General features: G+C 40.1%; 1 protein-coding gene across 3 annotated transcripts; it reads left to right on the top strand.

Moving 5' to 3' along the window:
• The first annotated feature begins 1,556 nt into the window (after nucleotides 1-1,556).
• On the top strand, nucleotides 1,557-3,297 carry LOC131232839 (heat stress transcription factor B-2b-like). 3 transcript variants are annotated; one of them, XM_058229327.1, is made up of 3 exons: nucleotides 1,557-1,709; nucleotides 2,008-2,287; nucleotides 2,378-3,297. In XM_058229327.1, the coding sequence occupies exons 2-3, from the start codon at nucleotides 2,039-2,041 to the stop codon at nucleotides 3,101-3,103; spliced, it is 975 nt and encodes a 324-aa protein (XP_058085310.1). In that variant the 5' UTR covers nucleotides 1,557-1,709; nucleotides 2,008-2,038; the 3' UTR covers nucleotides 3,104-3,297. The 3 variants fall into 3 exon arrangements, with proteins under 3 accessions (XP_058085310.1, XP_058085309.1, XP_058085311.1); XM_058229326.1 differs by having other exon boundaries at nucleotides 1,652-1,812; XM_058229328.1 differs by lacking the exon at nucleotides 1,557-1,709 and having other exon boundaries at nucleotides 1,819-2,287.
• Nucleotides 3,298-23,954: the final 20,657 nt, after the last annotated feature.

Here is a 23,954-nt window from a genome sequence, read left to right as displayed (position 1 = left end):
TGCATTCACTGGCGAAGATTGTACAAATAATATTCTCTACTCCTTATATGTCAAATGAACGGTTGAGATCCGGTTGTTATGGGAAATCCTCCCCACGCCTTCAATGGCACTGGTAGGGTAACTAGCCTGTTCACTGCTCAAGGTTAGGTTTGCCTCGTCTGCTTGCGAGCAATACCGGAAATATTTGCCAGCCGTCCATATTAAGCCACAAGTACTCGTTTCCACTCCAGGGAAAACCATGGGTATCACTTATTCAAACCGAAGACCCCATCAAACAGAATGTTTTCTCCAGCCTAGCTTTCTATAATCATTCTTTTGGATGGAGGAATAAGTACAAGGTCATCACATTCCAGCAATGACCATCGTTCTGATCGGACCCAGTTGATGAAACATGCTTTAAAAATAAAAATAAAAATCATAGTTTGTAAGATATTAATTTCAGTTCTTGTGCACTTTTTCATTTAAAAGGATAAGAATATTCAATGAAAAGGATTCTCAGGGCATATCTATCAATGGTAGTGTCCAACAGATGAACGGTTTGGATTCTTTTACAGTGAACCCCATCTGTAAGAGCTCAACCAGAGTATCATTTATCCGGCAACGGTAGCGCTCGTGTAAATTAACTTTTTTCTCGGAAACTTGTCTCATACAAACAAACGAGTCATAACTGTGCAACATCAGAGCCACCCATGGGATGATCTACTGTAGATGTCTACATAAAATGTGGACCGTTTGTCCATTTTTCTTGACCGCGAATTTCCCATGTAAGGATCAGATTGGCCTACAGGTAGATAAGGCATCAAGTAGAGAGCACTTGACGAGCGGCCCTGATTGCGAACGTGTGACGAAAGTACGACCGCCTGCGTGCACCCTTTCTAAACAAGCACCGTCAGATGATCTGTGGAGAGATTGCCTCGTGCACGAAAAGGAGCGAGTAACATCTAGAAGCAAGCCTTCATGCGAGAAACGGACCAGAATCGTGTACACAACCTTTTCCGGATCTGCGTAAGATACCCAACCTATGTGGGAACCAAAATACCGTATATGTAAATCCACGCCGTCCATAAGGTGGGAAAACTTATTCTAACTGTACATTCAAAATATAAGCATGACTAAATACTCCTATAACCAAAAAAATGGGAACAATGCAAAATTACACCTGAAAAATCATATTTCACCTCGTGTTGCCATTCTGAGTTATATATCAAGCTGAATTTTATTTAGTAATTTCTACATGATTAGTTACACCTTATTAACGGGTTTGATGGAATAGAAACGTAATATTAACTCCCGAACAAACCTATGGTTAGTATCCTATATACCCGTTTGTTTTGAAGACCTGAGTTTTGCGTATCAATGATTTTTATAACCAGCGATTAGAATCATGGATAAAACCTGATGGACGGATTAGATTTTAGATATACAATCTGTCAGCTCCACAGAGCTTGGTGATCTAAAACAGGTGTATCCAGCACCGTCCGAGAGAAATGGTAGCCAAAACAATAGTATGGCAATTAAAGCGTCCATTTTCCACGGCAGCCTTATCTTTAGCATATACCATCCACGTTCTCACCGACACGTGTCGAAACGACTATCCAAGAACCTTCTCGAAAAAACGGATACCACCTTCTCGTGGTTTCCTCTCTTCTTTCTCTCTCTTAGTGGTGGGGCGGCCTTTCTCTTTTCTTTCGCTAATCCGCAACGAGAAGGTTCTACTTCTTTCTAGAATCCAACGAAAAACCTTTCTCTTTCTTACACATCTTTTATTTTTGATTTCTCACGAATATTAGAAAATTTCTTCTTCTTTTTCAGGTAAATCTTTGGTTTCTCAGATCTGAAATTGCTAAAGATTTGTAATATGATTTTAGAAAAATCTTAGTTTCTCAAATTATATGTTGAATCTGAAAATTTCGAATACAATTTTATGATTTTGTAATTCTTATATGTTAATCTTAGATTTATGGAATGAGGGATTGGTTTATTGTATTTTTTTTTTTTTTAATTCAGATTAGGGTGGAGATTAGATTGATAGTTGGCCATGGCTCCTCCAGTGGAGCCGAATAACGAATCGACGGCTGCAGATCCGTCTCACAGATCTCTTCCGACGCCTTTTCTAACGAAAACGTATCAACTCGTTGATGATAATTCGATTGACGACATCATCTCGTGGAATGACGATGGATCGACTTTCATTGTCTGGCGACCGGCTGAGTTTGCCAGAGATCTTCTTCCAAAATGCTTCAAACACAACAATTTCTCCAGTTTCGTCCGCCAACTTAATACATATGTATGATCTCTCTATGCAAATACACGCTCAAGACGGTTTAAATTTTTTTAGATCTGTGCGTTCTGATGTGATTTTTCCTTCGTTTTGCAGGGATTTCGGAAGATCGTACCGGATCGGTGGGAATTCGCGAACGATTGCTTCCGCCGCGGTGAGAAGCACCTTCTTTGCGACATACACCGCCGGAAAATCTCTCCCGCCGCGGCGGCCGTACCAACGGCGACGGCCGTAGTGACGGTGGCTCGCGCTGGATCTCCGACTTACTCCGGCGAAGAGCAAGTTCTGTCGTCGAATTCGTCGCCGGCAGCCCCCGCATCGGCCTGCCGCGCCACCACTTCCAACAGCACGGCGGAGCTGCTGGACGAGAACGAGCGTTTAAGGAAGGAGAACATGCATCTGACGCAGGAGCTGACGCAGATGAAGAATCTCTGTAACAGCATATTCGTTCTGATGACCAAGTACGCCAATAGCCAGGGGGAAGGCAGTTTTCAGGCAGAGAAACCGCTAGATTTGATGCCGCTGAGACGGTTTTCCGAAGAACCCGACGGAAATGGCGCCGGTCAGAGCCGAGTGAAAGCAGAGGAGGAAACGAGTCCGGATCTGAGCCTAAGCCCGAGTCCGAGTCCGAGTCCAAGGTTGTTCGGGGTTCCGATCGGGGTAAAGCGTTTGCGAGAGGAAGACGAAGGAGAGAAGGAACATGTCCAGCCACAACCGGCGGGATCTGAAATCAAATCTGAGCCGTTGGAATCGAGCCCAGATCATCGGGACCCTCCATGGCTGAAATACTGCCCTCGAACTAACCAAAGGGTGTGTAATTGATAGGATGAACTGATCATGCTCCGAGGAGACGCACGCGCCGGAATGGCCGCACGTGCCCTTCCCTTGTCTACATAAAAATATAACTTTGTAAATCGGCGTAAATGTATTTTGACTCAGGCGCCGATGGGAAAGCTGTCGTTTTTGGTAGATTGTTTATTGTTGCTTGAAGATAACGTTATCCTTTTTTTCTTCTCTCTTTTGGTTTTTCTCGCACTTTCTAGTCACGCATAAAGCTGGAGAAACCATGAAAAGCATGTGTACCCACAGCCCCCACACGCTTGTTGCAGGAATTGTATTACGTTCCGCCAAGCCGTTGGGGCCATGATATGATATTGACAAAATCCAGAGCATTGGTCTGTCGTGTCTTGGCCCCGATGGACTAATGACCTAAAAAATATTTGATAGGAGATTTTTAATTTTTTGATCACTGGCCCCACAGTCGAGAGTATTATACTACACGGATGTTTGATAATACCAAACGCGTCTGGTGCCGTTCCCGTTCGCAGATTGGAAGTAGGCCTTATATTAGGTTAGACAGCTTACAAATTAAATTTCAGGTCTCTGTTTTTTTTTTTGGGTCCTAGCCATTCATGCGCTTTGGTATGTTGTGGCTCATGTAAACACGTTTTGGTATGTTGTGGCTCATGTAAACACTTCACTAATGATGCAACAATCGGGCATCTCAACACGAACTCTCGTAAGAAAATTATAAACCTTACACAAGTATATCCTGTTGAATCAAGCATATGGAATGAATCCTAAAGGAAAGGCTACTTATAATCTTTAGAAAATTTGAATCAAGCACATGGAATCGAATCCTAAAGTCAAGGCTACTTTTTCTTTTCTTTTTTTTATTTTTTAAATTTTTACACAGGCACACACACCCCACCCATTCACGCTGTAGTGGGATTTCACCACCTATGGATACTTGAACCCTTGACCAGGTGTTGAAACTCCTCAGAGTCTACTAGGGGAGTAAGTGTAAGGATCCGAAGTAAAGGCAACTGCAGCTCACAGCCCTTGGGACATTTGCTGCTACAAAATGCTATTTAGGAAACTAGCTGCTACAAAAACTCAATTCAAATTGACATAGGGCTTCTCTAGGACCATCCAAATAGTAAAATAAATGGCTAAAAGGACTATTGCTTGCTAGAAAAATTTTAATTTTTAGGGACGCCTTTCAGCCAACTAGAAATCGTCAAGGAATACATCACAGCAAAACAAGCTACGTTTATGAAATTCAGAGTAGTTGGGTAGTGAAATTTTAATTTTCACTATCCTAACAAAAAAGTCAATCAATCTTCTAGAATGTGGCTTGTAAATCTCTAAACTAGGTGTATTAAAATTTGGGTAATTCTGAACACCGATGGAAATTCAATTTATCCCAGATTCCCATACCACTTTTTTGCCCGTAATTCATAGTAAAATCGCAACTTTTACCAACTCTCTAGCCAATCAAAGGATGTCATGTATTCAATAGTCAATCAAACCATGCCAAGTGTTGTTTTTGCTCTTTAATTTTTCATGTTTATAAAAGTTTCATTAGAGCACATATAAATATTCACACTCCTCATTTCAACAAGTTTAGATTTTCTACCAAGGAAGGAGATAGGGAGAGGGAGAGTGAGAGTGAGAGATCCAAAGAGAAAAAAGGGTAAACATCCATCCAATCAAAGCCATACATTATAGGCATCAAACATATTCAACACCTCAACTCAAGCCATTGTGACGGTTCAACTTGTCCAGAGTACAATCGAGATTTGAGACATACAATGTTCTCTAAAGAAAAATGTCGTGGCTCCCATTTCTCTTCTTAAACATCCCATGTGCATAAGTAATTCTTCTATTGTTCATTTACTTTAGTCGCTTAATATTGCAACAATCTTTTTCTCATCCATATACAATCTTCTCTAGGGAGAAATGTGGTAACTCCCATTTTTCCTCTCAAATATCCCGTGTGCATAAGCAATTTTTCTATTGTTCATTTACTGTAGTCACTTGCATGGTGTAACAATCTTTTTCTCAAGTCATAAGATCCTCATACATCAGAAACCTAAGATCATCTCACTTGCATTTTCAATTTCAATAATCACCTCCTCAGTTATGGTTTATGCGAGCAAATCTTCTCCACAATCATAATTGTAGTTGAGTTTTATTAATGCATTTTCTTTTCTTTTCGTTTCTTTTTATTATTGTTTTTTCGTAACAATCGTCTCCTCGATCATCATCAGAGTTGAACCATCATGGTTTCCCAGATCGTGATTAAAGTCAAGAACCAAGTTCCTACCTGGCTTCAAACCTTGTCCGCAACTGGGTAGGTAATAAGACATACAGAACCTTCAAATCTCCATTAATCTTATAATCCCATAAAGTAAAGACCACACCTAAGTGTATGCGGAAAAATGGTGCCTAACCCCATCCTTCTCCATCACTGAGGTTGTCCTTACTCAAAGTCCATGGTTGGAGACCAACAACAGGAGTAATACAAGCTTGATTCATTATGATTCTATGGTGTCTAGCTGATCATTGATTATGAGATTAGCGACCAGTGTCAATGCGAGGTCAAATATTCCATTTCAAATGCACAAACCAACAAAGACAACACACCACGAGCAATAGGAGAGGGTGAGGGCACCCACATGATGGACTTCATCCACACACCTCTGTCCAAATCTATATAAGTCAATATATGTCAATATATGTCCATCCAAATTAATCCAAATCCAATCTAAATCAATCCATGGCATAATCTAAGTCATTCAAACTCTAAATAACCGGTATAATTTAAGCCATTCAAACTCCAAAATAAAGCTAAATTGGCCACTTAGAAATAGTGGAAAATCCAAAATCCCCCTTCACCTTTAGAAGCTATCAGTTGTTCCCAGATGCAATCAAGTGCAGAAATCAGTCAAAGATCACAAGGAAAGATTAGATTTCCACTTCTGTAATATCACTTCCTCCATTTTCTATTTTTTCTATTATTCCCCCTGAAGTTATTTTCAAAGCTTTTTATAATAATAATAATAATAATCTTTTAAAAAATCACTTCACATCTTTACGCATAAACTTCACCCAAAGTACAACTCTTGCGGCCCTTACCACTTAATCAAAAGGTGTCATGTTTCCAAGAGTCGATCATAATAAGTCATGTGCAGTTTTGAAATACGCCTCCCTTCTTTCATTTCCAACACACTACTAGCTCTGGAGAGAGAGAGAGAGAGAGAGAGAGAGAGAGAGAGAGAGAGAGAGAGCAATAATCCTCAAATCCCTTGTAAGAGGTCTTAAGAGACTCATGAGATCCTCCCTTTATCCTTTATCTAAGATCTTTAGTAATTTTCCTAAATCCCTACGTGAAGATCTTAAGAAGCTAATTGAGATCCCTCCCCCCTCTTCTTCTTCTTCTTCTTCTTCTTCTTCGTCTTCTTCTTTTTGAGATTTTTAACAGTAGCCCTAAATCCCTCAATAAAGGATTTAAGAGACTAGGTGAGTTTCTTCCCCTTCTCTAAGATTCCATCTCAAATCTCTCGTGAGGGAGTCTAAGAGTAGGGTTAGGATTGAGAGCTTAATCATCTTCTCTAACTGATGAGTGATAATGTTCTTCTTTATCGATTCATATCTCACATCAAAACCCTCCATTACGTTGATTAACAGCTCTTCTTCTTTACATTGCATCTTATGTACTGCATTCCATGTCTTCCTTCATACACCCCCTACTTCTTGCATTGTTTATTTTTATTAATTATCAAAAGTAATGATTTATGGCTAAATTCTTAATAATTATAAATCGCATAAAGTAAAGATCATACACTTGTACAGGCGAGAAGAGTAGCTAATGCCTTCTTTCTCTATAACTGAGGCTCTAACTTCAAATTTACAAACACAAATCACATAGAGTTCATTCAATCTAAACCGTTCATTTCACTACGTCTAGCCTACTAAAAAATCTTGAGTTTTCTAGTTAGTAACAACTCTTTAAACCTTTTTAATCCTTTTGTCTCCTCTTACCAGCAAGTCTGCCTATATATTCACAACCTACATGAGGTGCAAAAAAGGACGCTATGTATGCAGTTTGTAGCCTAGGCGTACAACCATCTTCTGGCTTTTTAAAAATCAGCTCATTTCATTCAAATGAGCCACAATCTAAAATAAATGGACAGCTTAACAAGAGAGAAACATTCAAATAGAATGCAAGAGTTGTATTGAAGATCCCATGCCATATTGTATTGTTAACTACGCAGTGGCTTAACAGAAGAAGAAAACGGGCTATTGTTTGAGCCGAACGTGGCCGAATGTGATGCGGACACAAGTGCATTCAAGGTGTACCAACGAAGAAAGCGCTAACCACAAGTGCCGTCCTTGTGGATAGGCGACTATTGAGGAGCTGAAGACCTTTCACATGTGATTGGACATATAGAAGACCCCACTTAGGGAAGACACATGTGAAGGAAGATTGGAGAAAGAAGACCGAGCGCCCAAACTTTCCCATACTTATGTTATTTGCACGTTTTTTGACTTAGTTAGGGGTCTTTTAGTAATCTTATATCTTTATTTGCTTATCCTAGGGGTATTTTAGTAATTTTATGTTTTTATTTGCTTATTTAAGTGGGGTAAAGCCCTAAACACGAATTTCAACTATTGATGAATGAAAAGCAAACCCTTTGGTTGCCTCCTTCCTCTCTTCTCTCTAATGGTGCTTCTTCTCTCCCCTTGATCTTCTTCTTCTAATTTCTTCTTGTGCCCCTCCAACTTCCTCAAGGTAATAACTTTCTTTCTTCTATTTTTTTTTGTTTTGGCTAATTCCTCTTCGATCAAAATCTTGAGAACCAATCTAAACCCTAAATTCCCAAATTCTCAAATCCCTAATCCGAGAAACTTCTTGGTTCTTCGGAGTAGTGATCTTCATTGATCGATTGGGTGTGACCATGCAAGATCAGGAGGTCTCATCCCTCGCCGAATCCAACCTAAGTAGTAATTGAATTCCATACTCCATGGTTGTAGTGATGGCCCGCTCCATTGCATGTTTCCTTTATGATTTTCTCAGTTATGATGATTATTGTTAGAATTTTAGATCATTTATTCCTTTTATTTCCGCTGTTTAATTATCTCCATGAGCATGCATCATAATTAGGGCTGTCCTGCGTCAAATTTGGTATCAAAGCCTAGGCTTGCATGGTTTTTGTCTAGATCGAGTTATCAAATTAGGGTTTTGATTTTTAAGTTTAACTTAGGAAAGTTTCAGGTTTAGAAAGTTTTCAATTTTAGAAACTTTTCAATTTTAGAAAGTTCCTAATCTGGAAAATTTTCAGATTTGAGTTGTTTCCTGTTTCAACTTAATTGTGTCAGTTCATAGTAGTTTTGCATTCATCGCATTCATCTTGAAAGTCATAGCACCTAGTAGTCTAGTTAGGTAGAGTTTGGTTCAAGTCTTCATTGTATGCCCACGAGAAGAGGTAGAGGTTTCGGACTTCAACCTACCATGAATAACGAGCAGTTATCTGAGCAACTTGCTCAATTGATACAAAAGATAACCGCCCTAGAAGCGGGTCAAAGGCGTGAGTTTGCCCGCCTTGAGAACCAAATTACCACCACCATGACTAAGGTGGAGCAACTAGAGGCGTCCCAAAAGGAAAACCCCGATGTAGGGGAAGATGCGCACTCCCAAGTGGAAAGAATCATGGAAGAACGTACTGTCACACGTGGTGGTAGTGAGGATAGAGATCGTGGTAACGGTCGTGGTGTGGTGCGAGAGGCACGAGCCACATGTGGTCATCAAGACCGTTATGATCCAGATGAGCGTGCGATGAAGAGTGTGAGAGTTGAGGCCCCGAGTTTTGATGGGCGCTTGGATCCCAAGGCATTCCTTGACTGGGTTGCTGACATGGACCACTACTTTGAGTAGTATGGCATGTCAGAAAACCGTCAAATGCGGTTTGCTAAGATGAAGCTTGTGGGTCAAGCCAAGCTCTTCTGGACCAACACCGAGCGTAGGATAGAGAGAGTTGGTAGAGCCCCTATCACACATTGGTATGAGATGAAAGAGAAGTTGAAGGAGAAGTACCTTCCTCTCTCATACCGTGAGAAGCTCCTTGACCAACGGCAATCCTTACGTCAAGGGTCAATGCCTGCCGCTGACTACATCGCTAAATTTGAAGAGTATGTGATGCGATGTGATATCCGAGAAGACCCTCTAGTAACGCTCTCGCGTTTTAAGACGGGCCTTTGTGTGGATCTTCAGCGCGAGCTTATTACTCGGCCCTTAACGGACTTAGATGAAGCATATCAAGTCGTGCAGGAGTTAGAGCAGTATCTGAAGGCTCCTGTCGTTCGTCGTTTTGAGTCCCGAGACTCCAATACTAGATCTAGTTCCCAAGGAACTAGACCTAATATTGGTAATCAACCTACGGCACGGGCGACCATTCCGCCTAGGCCTAGGGAGGACAAGGGCAAAGGGGTTCTTGGTGCCGGTCCTAGTAACATGAGCCAAGTGAGGTGCTATGAGTGTGGCAACCTTGGCCACATGTCTAATCAGTGTCCTACGAAGAGCCGTGGGAGAACCTTAGTTATAGGCGAATCCCACGAGGGTGGAGATGACCAGGGTGATTATGAAGTTGAAGAGTATCACCCTGAAGGAGGACTTACTGATGAAGAAGTGGATGGAGAAGCAACGCTTGCAGTAGTCAGGCGTGTGTTAGCTCAGTCTAGAAGTAGTGCTGACTGGCGTCGAAGCACTATCTTCTACACTATTGCCAAGTGTGGTGAAAAGAATTGTAAGGTGATAGTGGACAGTGGAAGTTGTCAGAATGTGATTTCCACTAGCACCTTAGATCGCTTAAAACTGAAATCCACACCTCATCCAGACCCGTATAAAGTTTCTTGGGTTGACAAGACATCCCTACCTGTCACCCAGCAATGTCTAGTCCCCATCGAGTTTGGGTCATACAAAGAGTCCCTGTGGTGTGATGTTTTACCTATGGATGTGGGGCATGTTATCCTAGGTAAACCGTGGCTATTCGATAATGATGTCATGATCTTTGGCCGTTCAAATGCGTGTACTTTTATGTATAATGGTAAAAAGATCAAACTTAATCCCATGCCACCTGAGAATACACTAGGAAAGAAGAAGGATGAGAAGGCAAGTGAGCCTAGAGAAATGGGGAAATCCAAACCTAAGTCTTTACATATAATCAGCGCAAGAGAATTTGAAAAGGAGGCTAAGGAGGATTCTATGGTGTATGCCCTTGTGGCTAGAGAAATTACACCTGAGGTTCCATCAGAGTTGCCCTGTGAGGTGATCTCGGTCCTGAAGGAATACAGTGATGTATTTCCTGAAGACTTACCTAATGAGTTGCCACCTATGAGGGACATACAGCATGTCATTGATCTTGTCCCAGGGTCTACTCTACCGAACCTTCCTCACCACAGGATGAACCCTGCAGCGCATGCAGAGTTGAAGAAGCAAGTTGATGAGCTTCTGCAAAAGGGTTTCATCCAAGAGAGTATGAGCCCGTGTGCCGTGCCTGCATTGTTGACGCCAAAGAAAGACGGCACGTGGCGGATGTGTGTGGACAGCCGTGCCATAAACAAAATTACTGTCAAGTATAGGTTCCCTATACCTAGACTTGATGATATGCTTGACATGATGGCCAGGTCCACTATATTCTCTAAGATAGACCTCAAGAGTGGATATCACCAAATTCGTATACGCCCAGGAGATGAGTGGAAGACGGCGTTTAAGACGAAAGATGGGTTGTATGAGTGGTTGGTCATGCCTTTCGGCTTGACTAACGCACCCAGTACTTTCATGCGGGCGATGACCCAAGCTTTGAGGCCGTTCATGGAAAAATTCCTAGTGGTGTACTTTGACGATATTCTTATTTATAGTACCACTAAGGAATCACACATTGAACATTTAAAGAAGGTCTGTAGTGTCCTTAGGAAGGAAAAGTTGTACGCTAATCTTAAGAAATGTGCATTCATGTCTAACCAAGTTGTGTTCTTAGGATTTATAGTGTCATCTGAAGGGATGCAAGCAGACTCTGAAAAGTCAGGGCCATAGTTGAGTGGCCAGAACCAAGGAACATTCATGAGGTGCGAAGTTTTCACGGCCTAGCAACTTTTTATCGTCGGTTCATTAGGGGTTTTAGCACGATCATGGCTCCCATTACCGAGTGCATGAAAAAGGGAGAGTTCGTGTGGTCTAAAGCCGCCGTCAAGGCTTTTAAAGAAATTAAGGGCAAGATGGTGGAAGCTCCTGTCATGCGTCTACCTGACTTTTCTAAAGTCTTTGTAGTAGCGTGCGATGTGTCTGGTGTCGGTATAGGTGGAGTGTTGAGTCAAGAAGGACACCCAGTGGCCTATTTCAGTGAGAAACTGAATGAGGCAAAACAAAAATACTCTACTACGACAAAGAATTTTATGCGATTGTGCAATCCCTGAGACATTGGCGACACTACCTCCTACCGCAAGAATTCGTTTTGTTTTCTGACCATGAGGCTTTGAGGTATTTGCATTCTCAGAAGAAACTCAACCCAAGGCATGCTAAGTGGGTAGCGTTTCTTCAGGAATATTCGTTTGTTTTGAAACACAAGGCCGGGGTTGAAAACAAACCAGCGGATGCCCTTAGTAGGAGAGTGGCGTTGCTCAACTCCTTGAGTGTAGAGGTAGTCGGATTTGAGCAATTGAAAGATGAATACCCCATATGTCCAGATTTTGGGGGTACTTACGCGTCGCTCTCTAGTGACCAGCATATTATGGGTGAATATGTTCTTAAAGATGGCTTTCTTTTCAAGGGAGACAGACTTTGTATTCCCCGTATGTCCCTTCGTGAATTCCTCATCTGGGAGCTTCATTCAGGAGGGATAGCTGGCCATTTTGGTCGTGATAAGACCATTGCCCTCGTGGAAGATCGTTTCTATTGGCCAAGCCTCAAGCGAGACGTAGCCAAAGTTTTAGGGCAGTGTCGAACATGTCAGCTGGCAAAGCAAAGAAAGCAAAATACCGGGCTGTACACGCCATTGCCAGTGCCACATGCTCCGTGGCAGGACATTAGTATGGACTTCGTGCTCGGGCTTCCCAAGACTATAAAAAAGCACGATTCCGTTTTTGTCGTTGTGGACCGTTTTTCTAAAATGGCACATTTCCTCCCATGTTCGAAGACGTCAGATGCGTCTCATGTTGCTCGTATCTTTTTTGATGGTGTGGTGCGTCTCCATGGGTTACCTAAAACCATAGTGTCTGATCGTGATGTTCGATTTACTAGCTATTTTTGGAAGACACTGTGGCACATTATGGGAACTCGTTTACAATTTTCTACTGCTTACCACCCACAAACAGATGGTCAAACTGAAGTGGTAAACCGTAGCCTTGGAAATTTTCTACGTTGTCTAGTGGGTGAACATGTTAAGACTTGGGACCTAATTTTACCAACTGCTGAACTTGCTTATAATGGGTCAGTTAATAGATCTACAAGGTTGAGTTCTTTTGAAATTGTAAGTGGTTATAAACCTAGAATGCCTATAGATCTCTTACCTATGTCTGTTACCCAAAGGTCTTCTGAGTCAGCCGATGCATTCGCACGCCATATTCATGATTTGCATACACATATTAGACAGCGGTTAAATAAGAGCAATGATGATTATAAAGTTTCAGCTGATTCTCATCGTAGAGCGCAAGAATTTCAAGAAGGAGACTATGTAATGGTGCGAATAAGGCCAGAGCGATTCTCTCAAGGATCTACAAAGAAATTACAAGCGCGTAGTGCTGGACCATTCAAGATATTACAAAAAGTTGGGTCCAACGCGTATCGGGTTGACCTTCCATCTGAAATGAGCATTAATCCAACTTTTAATGTGGAAGATCTAGTCCGTGCCCATACTCCCATTGTTGATACATCGTCCCTTTCATGGCCTTTTTCTGAGTTTGCTACCCAACCCCTTCCACCCCCTCCTCCACCCATTACCCATAAAGAAGCAATTGAGGAAATCTTGGATGACGAGATAGTATCCACGAGAGATGGAGGTTTCCAAAGGTATCTTGTCAAGTGGAAGAACAAACCATCGTCTGAATCTATGTGGCTGTCGGGCGACGCATTGCAGGGTATTGGTCCAGATCTACTCGAGTGCTATAAAAGTTTCAACTCGTCGGAGTCGAGTTTTTCTCACCCGAGGGGAATTGATGCGGACACAAGTGCATTCAAGGTGTACCAACGAAGAAAGCGCCAACCACAAGTGCCGTCCTTATGGATAGGCGACTATTGAGGAGCTGAAGACCTTTCACATGTGATTGGACATATAGAAGACCCCACTTAGGGAAGACACATGTGAAGGAAGATTGGAGAAAGAAGACCGAGCGCCCAAACTTTCCCATACTTATGTTATTTGCACGTTTTTTGACTTAGTTAGGGGTCTTTTAGTAATCTTATATCTTTATTTGCTTATCCTAGGGGTATTTTAGTAATTTTATGTTTTTATTTGCTTATTTAAGTGGGGTAAAGCCCTAAACACGAATTTCAACTATTGATGAATGAAAAGCAAACCCTTTGGTTGCCTCCTTCCTCTCTTCTCTCTAATGGTGCTTCTTCTCTCCCCTTGATCTTCTTCTTCTAATTTCTTCTTGTGCCCCTCCAACTTCCTCAAAGTAATAACTTTCTTTCTTCTATTTTTTTTTGTTTTGGCTAATTCCTCTTCGATCAAAATCTTGAGAACCGATCTAAACCCTAAATTCCCAAATTCTCAAATCCCTAATCCGAGAAACTTCTTGGTTCTTCGGACTAGTGATCTTCATTGATCGATTGGGTGTGACCATGCAAGATCGGGAGGTCTCATCCCTCGCCGGATCCAACCTAAGTAGTAATTGAATTCCATACTCCATGGTTGTAGTGATGGCCAGCTCCATTGCATGTTTCCTTTATGATTTTCTTAGTTATGATGATTATTGTTAGAATTTTAGATCATTTATTCCTTTTATTTCCGCTATTTAATTATCTCCATGAGCATGCATCATAATTAGGGCTGTCCTGCGTCAGAATGTCTGATCCAGAAGATTTCATTTGTGGCCCACCTGATGTGAAGAATCTATACGTTCACCATACAATTGCGTTTGCTTATGGATAAGCAGGGCTGTGCACGCGCGTAATTAGAGAAGGTTTTCCATTACCTACATAGAACAAAAACAGTTGCTTACTGCGATTCCTATGTTGAGTATCTTTTTCTTCTTGATCATTTTTCCATTGCTACTGTAAGAGAATGCCCTTGGCTTCTCGAGGCATATAAAAAATGGTGCTAGATAAGAACACGTGATGGTGAACCATTCATCTGGTGGGCCTTACCAACCATACCACAGAATCTGGATCTCAATATCTTAGCAGTCGTAGGCTTGCAGCAAGCTTAGTAATATATCTCCAGTCATCATTTGGACGATAATTTACCATCCACCCAACAGATAACTTTTAACCCATGCATGCAACATCCAACCCGTCTAATAGGTTGGCCCCACCCCCATGAGGATCACCTTTTTTTGGAAAATAAAGACCATTCACTTGTTAGGTGGGCCATATATGTATTTCGTTTTTATCAAAGGATATATATTGTTTTCTATGGTATGGATCACTTGATTAGTGGATAAGGTTGATTTTTGCATATTGCGTGCATGGTGGGCAACCTATCGGCCCGTTGGATGTCTTACACACATGACCGGTTGTAAGTCATCCGCCAGGTGTACATTCCAACCCATTCTACTTGAGACCTCATTCCGGACAAAAACTACGATATCACTCTTATTTATTTATTTATTTATTTATTTGCTTAATGATGTAGGACATTCCTAGCATGGTTGGATAAAAAGAAGGTGAACCGTAAATTTATCATAACTTTTGATCCGAGTATTGTTACAGGATGCGCAACCTATCAATTTTTGCTGTAACAGGTCATCCAAAGTGAACCAACTCACATAATGGTTCGCATCTATCTGTTTCGCCAGAAAACGCATGCTTTCAGCTTAAAAATGAAATTTCAAAAGAAAAATAATTTATTATTTTTAATAATTTCAATTTTTATAATATTTTCTTATTTTTAGAGTTTTAAATTTTCTTCTTTTTTTTTTTTTTAATAACTTTTAATCATGATAGGACTCTTCTAGTAAAAGTTTATTTAGAATTTTTATTTTTAGAAATTAGACTTTAGAAGAGTTTTATTAAAATTAGAATTTTTATTAGAGTTAGAATTTTGTTATTTTTAGTAATTACGAATTTTAGTTTTTTTTTTTTCTATATTAATGGTATAACATACATATATACATTAAACAATTATTTTCAATTTATTTAGAAATTACTAACTCATTACACAAATCTGAAACTTGGATTGCAGGATTTCTAGTTATAGGAAGGAAATGGATGGTCATTTTTCTTTACTATTAAAATCCTCAGTACAAAGTTTACAATGTCAGATTAGTATGATTTTTGGGGTATGGCCCACTCAAGGAACTTCCAAACTAATTATTGGTTCAGATCTGTTACGCTTTTGCCACATATCCAAAAAATCGGTGGAAAATTACCCAAGAGATCAAAGCCTATATGCCAGTAACTGAATGTTCTTCCGATGGCTAGGAGTCTCACTTTATCTTTAGCCCACATCACGTGGGGCCCACAGCATGAGCGGTTCAGATCTTATGGGCGCCAATGGTTTTACACTTTATAATGAAGCGTGACAGCAAATTTTTAGCTGTCTTCTGAACTTTTCTGGTGTCACTTCTATACATGTTTATATAAAATGCTGGGGCCCATGGATCGTGCAATATGATTGGGTCTTTAAGTTTGGATAAGTGGGGCCCATTTTCAGAGATCCAAAATGTTGATGTTACATGCCTGACTGTGAATGGTCCATGCAACAAAAAAAAAAAAAAAAAAAGTCTCCCAAATGAAAAATATTTTATACCTTTTAATTGGCTAACCAACAAAGAAACCTCCTAGAAGAAAAATACATCAGTGGTTCCCACTCGACAAGAGGTCGGATATACTGTAGTTAGCTATTCCAATTAGGACGAGGCTTATGATGGCCGGAGAATTCAACAAAGCCTATCTTTCTAATTACAAACCAATGAACCGGAAATGGGTAGATTTGTCAGAGTTTTTAATTTGTGCTTGTTGAAATCATCGAAAGCAATGAGATAAAGGACAAAAACACGTCCATTTGTAAAAGATACTGCATCGGCCAGACTTAATTTTCCTGACCCTCGACTTTTTGGGAGAATATATTAAGGAAGCATTTTTGTAAATTCCAAGATTTGAACATTGGACCCTTTCCTTTAATACCATGTCAAACAATCACTTTTGCTAAAAGCTCAAGCTTTCAGAGGATGGTATATCAATGTACATCAAGAGAATAACACAAACAAGATACATCGAACATTCCAACTTGGCTGAGTCAACTCAAACTATACCGAATTTCAAGCCAAGTCATTAAAAAACTCGCCCTTATGTGTGACTCGGTCAATAATTTATTGTCGAGTCAACTCACTGACTCGGTTGACTCGGCATGACTTGGGGCAGAAAGAGAAATAAGCATCATTCAAGCTAACCAATAATAATAGGCCAAAAAGCCCTGGGAGTGATAAAACATCTCAAGTTTGGCTCTATAAACCATTGAGACACATTCCACCACACTCTGCAGCCGGCTCTTTAAATCGTTGGGATCAAAACAAAATGGCTTTGCCATGTTCCAATTTTTGAACCCTGCATGTTCTCCCATGAAAAGTAGTTCTATATTGGAGGATGAGGCCTTGAATACACAATTTTATGGTAAATTAACTAAAATGCCTTCTCAATTGCTCAGAACCCTTCTCATGTCTTTTGATTTAAAATGCTTTAATGATTTTTTAATGAATTCTTGTTTTAAGATAATATAGCTTGATATAGCCACCACAATTTTGCAAACTAAACCAACATTGCTATTTGAGTACAGAGCATGTGAATATGAATCTTCACTGTCCAAGCTGTGGGCCCACTTCGTGATCGAGCAGTAGGCCAAAAATTAAGCAGATTAGATGCTAGTAATTCTCTTAATCATCGTCCATTCATCAACGGTCCAAAGAAATTTAGAGCAATGGTTCAGGAAAAAAATAAATCTGTCCACAAGTAGAACTTCTGAAAACGCCCAATCACTATAGCTTTTGCTCATAACCAAATCAAGCAGTCAGGGTCAATTGACAAATTCATCATCTCATCAGTTCAAAGGGTGGTAACACTTGCTAGATCGGACGTGCACCAGATCCCAACGCTCTTTCATCCGTGCAAGTTTCTCTATGTTTTTGGTTGTCAATTTCAAATAGGAAGCTCCATCAAACACAAAGTTTAGGGCATGTTTGCTTGCCATCCAAAAATGGTGTTTTAGTGAGTTTCCGCAAGCAGTGACACGTGTTTACAGCTATCCCAGGTGAGCCGAGTTTAATATTCAAGTGAAGATTGTCGCCTACCTAGGGCGAAATTTCACCTGAAGCTCCTATGATGGAGAGTCTGGTGATCGTGTGCCAACGACAGACAATCACTTGGCATTGGCAATTTTTAAAACAGATTGAGAGTAGCTGTTCCCAGAAATGCCGTGAAGCAGTTGTAAAATTAATGGAATATGAACTGACACCTAACTTTGCTTGGGCGTCCACGCAAAGTATAAACATACTTGTTTCAATGAATTTTTTTTCTTATTATTTTAAACATCTTTGGATCCTTTCAAACAAATATTACCTAAGGAACATGGCACGCCCCAGCATCTTTTGAAAGTTTATTAGTTTTCAATTCTAACAGGTGGGGGCACATAGTCTTATAACTTGGACGATTGAGTATGTTGTTCCAGTGCCTTTAATCCAAGTGCCAAAAGGTGAGTTTTTTATTCAATTGACAAGTTATCGATTCGATTGAAATAGTCCTGAAAATTCATGTTTACTCATTAGACATTGTCAATTCAATGGATTGTTTGTCGAGTCCTATCAATTCGATTGACAACTAGATCAACAATGTGCACAAGTTCTACATAAGTGTAAGTTTTGTTTCTAATTATGCATGAGAGTATTTATATGCGATTCTAATACGTGATTAGGGTTAATAGAAGATAACTTAGCACAAAGAGACAGGTTTCGAAGGGGATTTGGAGTTTTCTATTGTAAATTGTTTCATCTCTTGTAATTTTTTTTTTTAATCATGGGTTGATCATCTCCTTTTGCCATGGTTTTATTTTCACAAGGATTTTTCATTAAAAATATGTGTTTTTTGTAGTTTCTTATTCTTTTTCGCTCTTTATTATATATTTAATTCATTCTGAGGTTGCTTTCAAGCCCATTAAGGAGTTTCAGCACCCAATAGAGTACTCAATTCTAACAAGTGGGGCACATGATTTGGCCATCGAACCATTAAGTTCTCAATTCTAACTAGTGGGGCACACGATTTGGCCATCGAACCATTAAGTTCTCAATTCTAACAAGTGGGGCACATAGTTCGGTAACCTCGACCATTAAATGAGGCACATAGTCCGGTAACCTAGACCATTAAGTTCTTAAATCTAACAAGTGAGGCACATAGTTTTGGACCATTAAGTTCTTAATTCTAACTAGTGAGGCACATAGTTTAGTAACCTAGACCATGTGTGCTCAATTCTAACTGGTGGGGGCACAGAGTTCGGTAACTTGGGGCACCGAGTTCTCAATTCTAACAACTGAGGCACATAGTTCGGTATGTTGGACCATTGAGTTCTCAATTCTAACAATTGGAGCACATAGTTAAGTAACTTGGACAATTGAGTTCTCAATTCTAACAATTGGAGTACATGGTTTGGTAACCTCAAGCATTGAGTTCTCATTTCTAACCATTGGGGCACATAGTTCAATAATTTGGATAACTAGGTTCTCAATTCCAGCATCGTTCAATAATTTGGACAACTAAGCTCACAATTCCAGCGAGTGTGGTATATAGTTCGATAAGTTGGACCACTTAGCTCTCAATTCTAACAAGTGGGGCACACATAGTTCAATAATGTGGGCGTCTGAGTTCTCAATTCCAATAAATGGGGCACATGTTCAGTAACCTAGATCACTGAGCTATTAATTCTAACAAGTGGGGCACACGGTTTGGTAATTCGGAGCATTTAGTTCTCAATTCTAACAAGTGGGGGCATATGGTTTGGTAATCTTGACTGTTGAGTTCTCAATTCTAGCAAGTGGGGCACATTGGTCACCGGTGAATGCAATATTTGGATCCTTACACTTGCTCTGGTCAAGGGTTCGAGTATCCATAGGTGGTAAAATCCCACTATGGCATGAGTGTGTGGGGGTGTGTGTGCGTGTGTTAAAAATAAAAAATAAAAAGAATGCAATATTCAGTTTTTTGACACATGAAATGTCTCCGTGTGGCCCACATATTTGGCTATTCCATTTGTAGTCTTCAAAAGCCTAATGACTAGATGGTTATTGTTGAGGGTCAAATATTGCATATTAAATCCCAGTTATTACTTGATTTTGTGAACATAATACTGTTTAACGCCCTGTTTTAATCGTGTTTGTGATGTAAGGTGTATTTAGGAGCCTGAACTGAAAAAGGGTACTAAAAGCATGGATTTGATGTTCTGAAGTCACCAAGGCAAGGGACGGACCCAATTGGACCGAGATCAAAGAAATTACACGCAGAGATTCGAAAAAATCAGGCCACTCACGTTAAACGGGCTCGAAAATTGTCCAGAATGCAAGATCACAGAGTCTCACTATCTTTTCAACTTGAAACTTCATATATGGCCTGAGGACTATAAATTAACCGTACATTAAAAATTTCATCCATTGAATCCTTGTAAAAATAACCCAACGGATAGAATATTCCCTAAAATCCTGATTTGGGACCCACCTGGTATCTGGATATGCTTAAAATTCTGTCTTAACCCATTAAATAGGATTATAAAACAGATGGTTGGAACAGATCTCCCACAAAAATAACAGTGGATCCCACAGAGTGGTACGTGTACACAATGTACATAAGGCCCGGCCATGTACCATTGCACCTAAAGTCGGTCAACGCATGCTGATCGACTAAATCTCTCAATAATTTCAAAAATGTCCAGTGACGGACGTGCTTCTGATTGGGTTTCGCTTGTGGGCCATACCTTTCATACATTATGATGATCGGATCCATCCATTGCGTCTCTTGGGTAAGGAAGACCCTCGCCTAGGTGGCCTTTTGGCCCCATACACTTGTATACACATGGATCGTCGAAAAATGTAATATTAACGGTGAGTTGGTTTGATATAGTGGACCGGGCCAAAACCCGATAAAAACCACTTATACTGGATTTTTTTTCACCAGTAATTTAATGAACGGAGTGGATTTTTCTTTCAGAGCTGATCAGGGGCCCACCGAGCATCACAGCGTACTCTGTTTACGCAGCCCCTGCGTCTGGAAAATCTGAAAATTCGAGAGAGTTGTGGGCTACTGTCTTTGATCGTTTTGATGATCTGAACCGTCCATATGACGCCCAGGCCCCAACTGACCCCAACCATTAAGTCAGAATTAACAGATGTATTGATTTCGCGCTGCAAATCCACTCCAAACGCAGACGTGTTGCACTTTCACTGCGCATACGATTTCTTGCTGCGTAAGTTTCACCGACCGACTTCAGCCACGACCTCTTTGCTGGCAATAAAAGGAGGAGAAAGAGAGAGGTCAGGATATCTTTTTTCTGAAAGTCCCTTTCTTTTTTCTTTTTATTTGTTTATTTCTTTCCGTTTATGAGATTTTAGCATGTTTAAGATAGGCTAAACCTCTTAGGTAGGGCTAAGAGGTGAAGCTTGTAGCACGATTGGAATATTTGCTTGATTTTGATTCATGTTTTGTTAAATTCTTTTGAATTCTAGTTTAATTATGAAGATATACTTTTAGTTTTGAATGGTTTGTTGTAACTTGAATTACAATGGATTTGTGATAGCTTTAAGTATGTTCTTTCCATTATTGAGATTGTGAAATTCGTAAGACCTGTTATTCACCATCATCCCATGAGCATGGTAGGGTGACGGAATCCTTCCTAACTTTCACATTTCTCTTATGATTAGCTGTGAGATTAGTAAATTGTTGTTGTTTGCCATCGTCTCCTAAGCATGATTAGGTGACGGAATCACTTCCAATTCTTCACCATTTTTATCTATTGATGATTAGATCCATGAGAAGTTCAGAAATCTGACAAATCTTTTCCTACCAATTGGATAGGATAAGACTCTGATTCTAGTTGTGTCCTTGAATCAATGCAATGTAGCTTCCCAATTGCTACAAGTGGATCCTTGGCACCCTAGTTCCTACCTTTATTTTTATTAGTTTTTAATTAATTTATTCACAATTATTCTCTTAATTTTCTCAGATTTAGATTACATCTTCGTCTAGTTCTAGTTCTAGTTACTTTCAGAATACGTACAAGGTTTAGTCCCTGTGGATTCGACCTCGATTTCCCGAGATTATTACTACATCAATTATGATCATTCGTCAGCTAATAAGTATGATTTCTTAGCATAGTCCATTTGCTAAAGGTAACGAGGATCTGATAGGATAGCAAACATAGTGGAACTATATACTTTCTTAGCACAGTCAATTACATATTTTAACAGGTCCCTGTTATAAATCAATTCATGTACGTTTCTGAAAAACCATATACTTTCTAATCATATCTTAAAGTAGATGATTGTTGATCATTGTCGAGACCAATCTTCTAACTCAGAGAGTATCTAATAAATCTATTTTATACTAGGAAAGTTGAGAGCTTCCATCTGAATCTCGATAGGGGGTGGATCAGATCTGGGTCCTCTATGAAGAGGTTGCCCCATGCATGGAGCTAGTAGACATGAGGACATGGCTCTCTCTCTCTCTCTCTCTCTCTCTCTCTCTCTCTCTATGGCGGGCTTACAAGCTCTCTCTAGCATTCATGCCTATAAGATTTGGTACCAAGGGCTATGGTTTGTAATAGATGCACACCATATAGTCCTCCACTACCTTACAAGCATTTATATACCCTATAGTAAATGATGTTTGTTTCGGTTCCTAATCTATACACCACAACCATCTAAATCCCTCTATTGTCCATAATCATCATTCTTGGGTAATTCTCATGCCACTCGGGGTATAAATTAAATCAAATCTTAACCACTTGATGTACATTATGCATAATTTAAAACAAATCAATAGTTAAAAATAGAAGTTAACAGTTAAAAAACACAATTGCCCTATTAAAAACTTCATGGGCACGAATTATCCTTTCATACACATGATAGATAGTCCAGACCTTATGATCAACCACCTAATCATGTCCCAAGTAAATCAAGTGAATCTTATGTTGGATCGTATGCTTAGAGAACCCTAATGGAGACACATAGTTACACCCACTTTCAATGACAATGAAATAGCTTCATAAGGAGAGCCAAAGCATGATCAACCGCGACTCTCCATCCACACATCCTCAGGTCATTGGAGATTTTAGCAGAGCTAGTGCAACCAAAATCATATTCAAGTTTAAGCATGACCAGCCTTCCAACATAATTAATACTTGCAAGGAATCATTGCTAATGTAAATAACCAAAGGCCTTATACATGAAACCATTATGGACTACTTATACACCCACTAAGGCTAAGGAAGAAGGTAAATTGACACTAAATCCGCCCGATCTACGGAGACTATTAATCTTAACACTAAGTCAGCCCCAATTGACAAAGACTAATCATCTTGACACTAAGCCAGTCCCCTTGCATGAGATGACTATCTAATTATATTATAAGTATGTTCATGAACCCATGTAGTCATAACGAGAGCCATGACATCCGTGGTTCATAATTCTCCCCTAATTACCAAGCTGCTATGTCCAATCTCAAGTGCCCAAAAGTATGAAAAGTTATACCTCTCAAACCTAATAAATATGTTCTATAAGAATTGGCTCAAAAAATGCATCATATCATTAATTAAGGTCTAATAATATTGATCTTTCATGACATAATCCCAACATGATCAACAACATAGATTGAATTTTATTTTTTTTATTTTTTTTATAAGAAATTTTTTCCTAATGTAGGGGTCACCATTGGTTGGGTTCAATTTGAGTTAGGTAACCCAAGGCCAACCTGTTTACTAAACAGGCCAAGAATTTCTGCCCAAACTTAATCCTCAATCCATTACCTAGTGGCCCAACATGACCGACTTAAAATTCATCAAGCCCAAAGCCCAACCGACCCATGTAATTTGTAGTCAGGTTGGCTCGATTGACCAGACACATCCAGTCGCTCGGAAAGATTGGACTAAAGGCATGCCCAATCTTGCAAACATAGTCCATGGATTCGTGTCTACATTTACCATCTGTTAATTTGATTTGGGTTGTCGGCCGGTTTGAGTTGGGTCATGTGGCCCAACCCATTGACAACATATATGCAGCTAGGAGCTAGGATTGCGTGGAGTTCTACTCCAGCCGGATATGGAGTGTGGACCCGTGACCAATTCTCATGACTATCCAATTGAGTGCTTACCTATGGGACTGTCACGGCATCAATCTCAGTTGTTTTTTGGATCATGGCCCATCCAAGATGGGGACCACCAGATGGACGGTTTGGGTCATCTGAATGAGTGACATTCAGGAGAGTGTAGAGAAGATACTGATCTTTGTTGATTGATGTAGAGCGGGTCGCGGACAGTTACATGGCCAAGATGGATCAGAAAAGGCCCAGTCGATGACAGAAGTGATCCAGACCATCGAACCTTAAATGGGCGTATCTTGCAATCCGGAATGAGTTATCTGACGTAAAATATATGATTTTGGGGTAGAACGAGCTACTGAAGCCAACCAACCCCGCTACGTT

This window comes from Magnolia sinica, chromosome 18 (genome assembly GCF_029962835.1).
Source record: "Magnolia sinica isolate HGM2019 chromosome 18, MsV1, whole genome shotgun sequence".
NCBI classification, from domain to species: domain Eukaryota; kingdom Viridiplantae; phylum Streptophyta; class Magnoliopsida; order Magnoliales; family Magnoliaceae; genus Magnolia; species Magnolia sinica.
The sequence above is the reverse complement of the archived record's forward strand: the minus strand, read 5'-3'. Positions and strand labels throughout refer to the sequence as shown.

Bases quoted from the DNA above. Each gene is read 5' to 3' on its own strand.
- LOC131232839 (XM_058229327.1), top strand. From the start codon at position 2,039: ATGGCTCCTCCAGTGGAGCCGAATAACGAATCGACGGCTGCAGATCCG. The intron at 2,288-2,377 runs GTATGATCTCTC...TTCGTTTTGCAG, and splicing joins TCCGCCAACTTAATACATAT to GGATTTCGGAAGATCGTACC.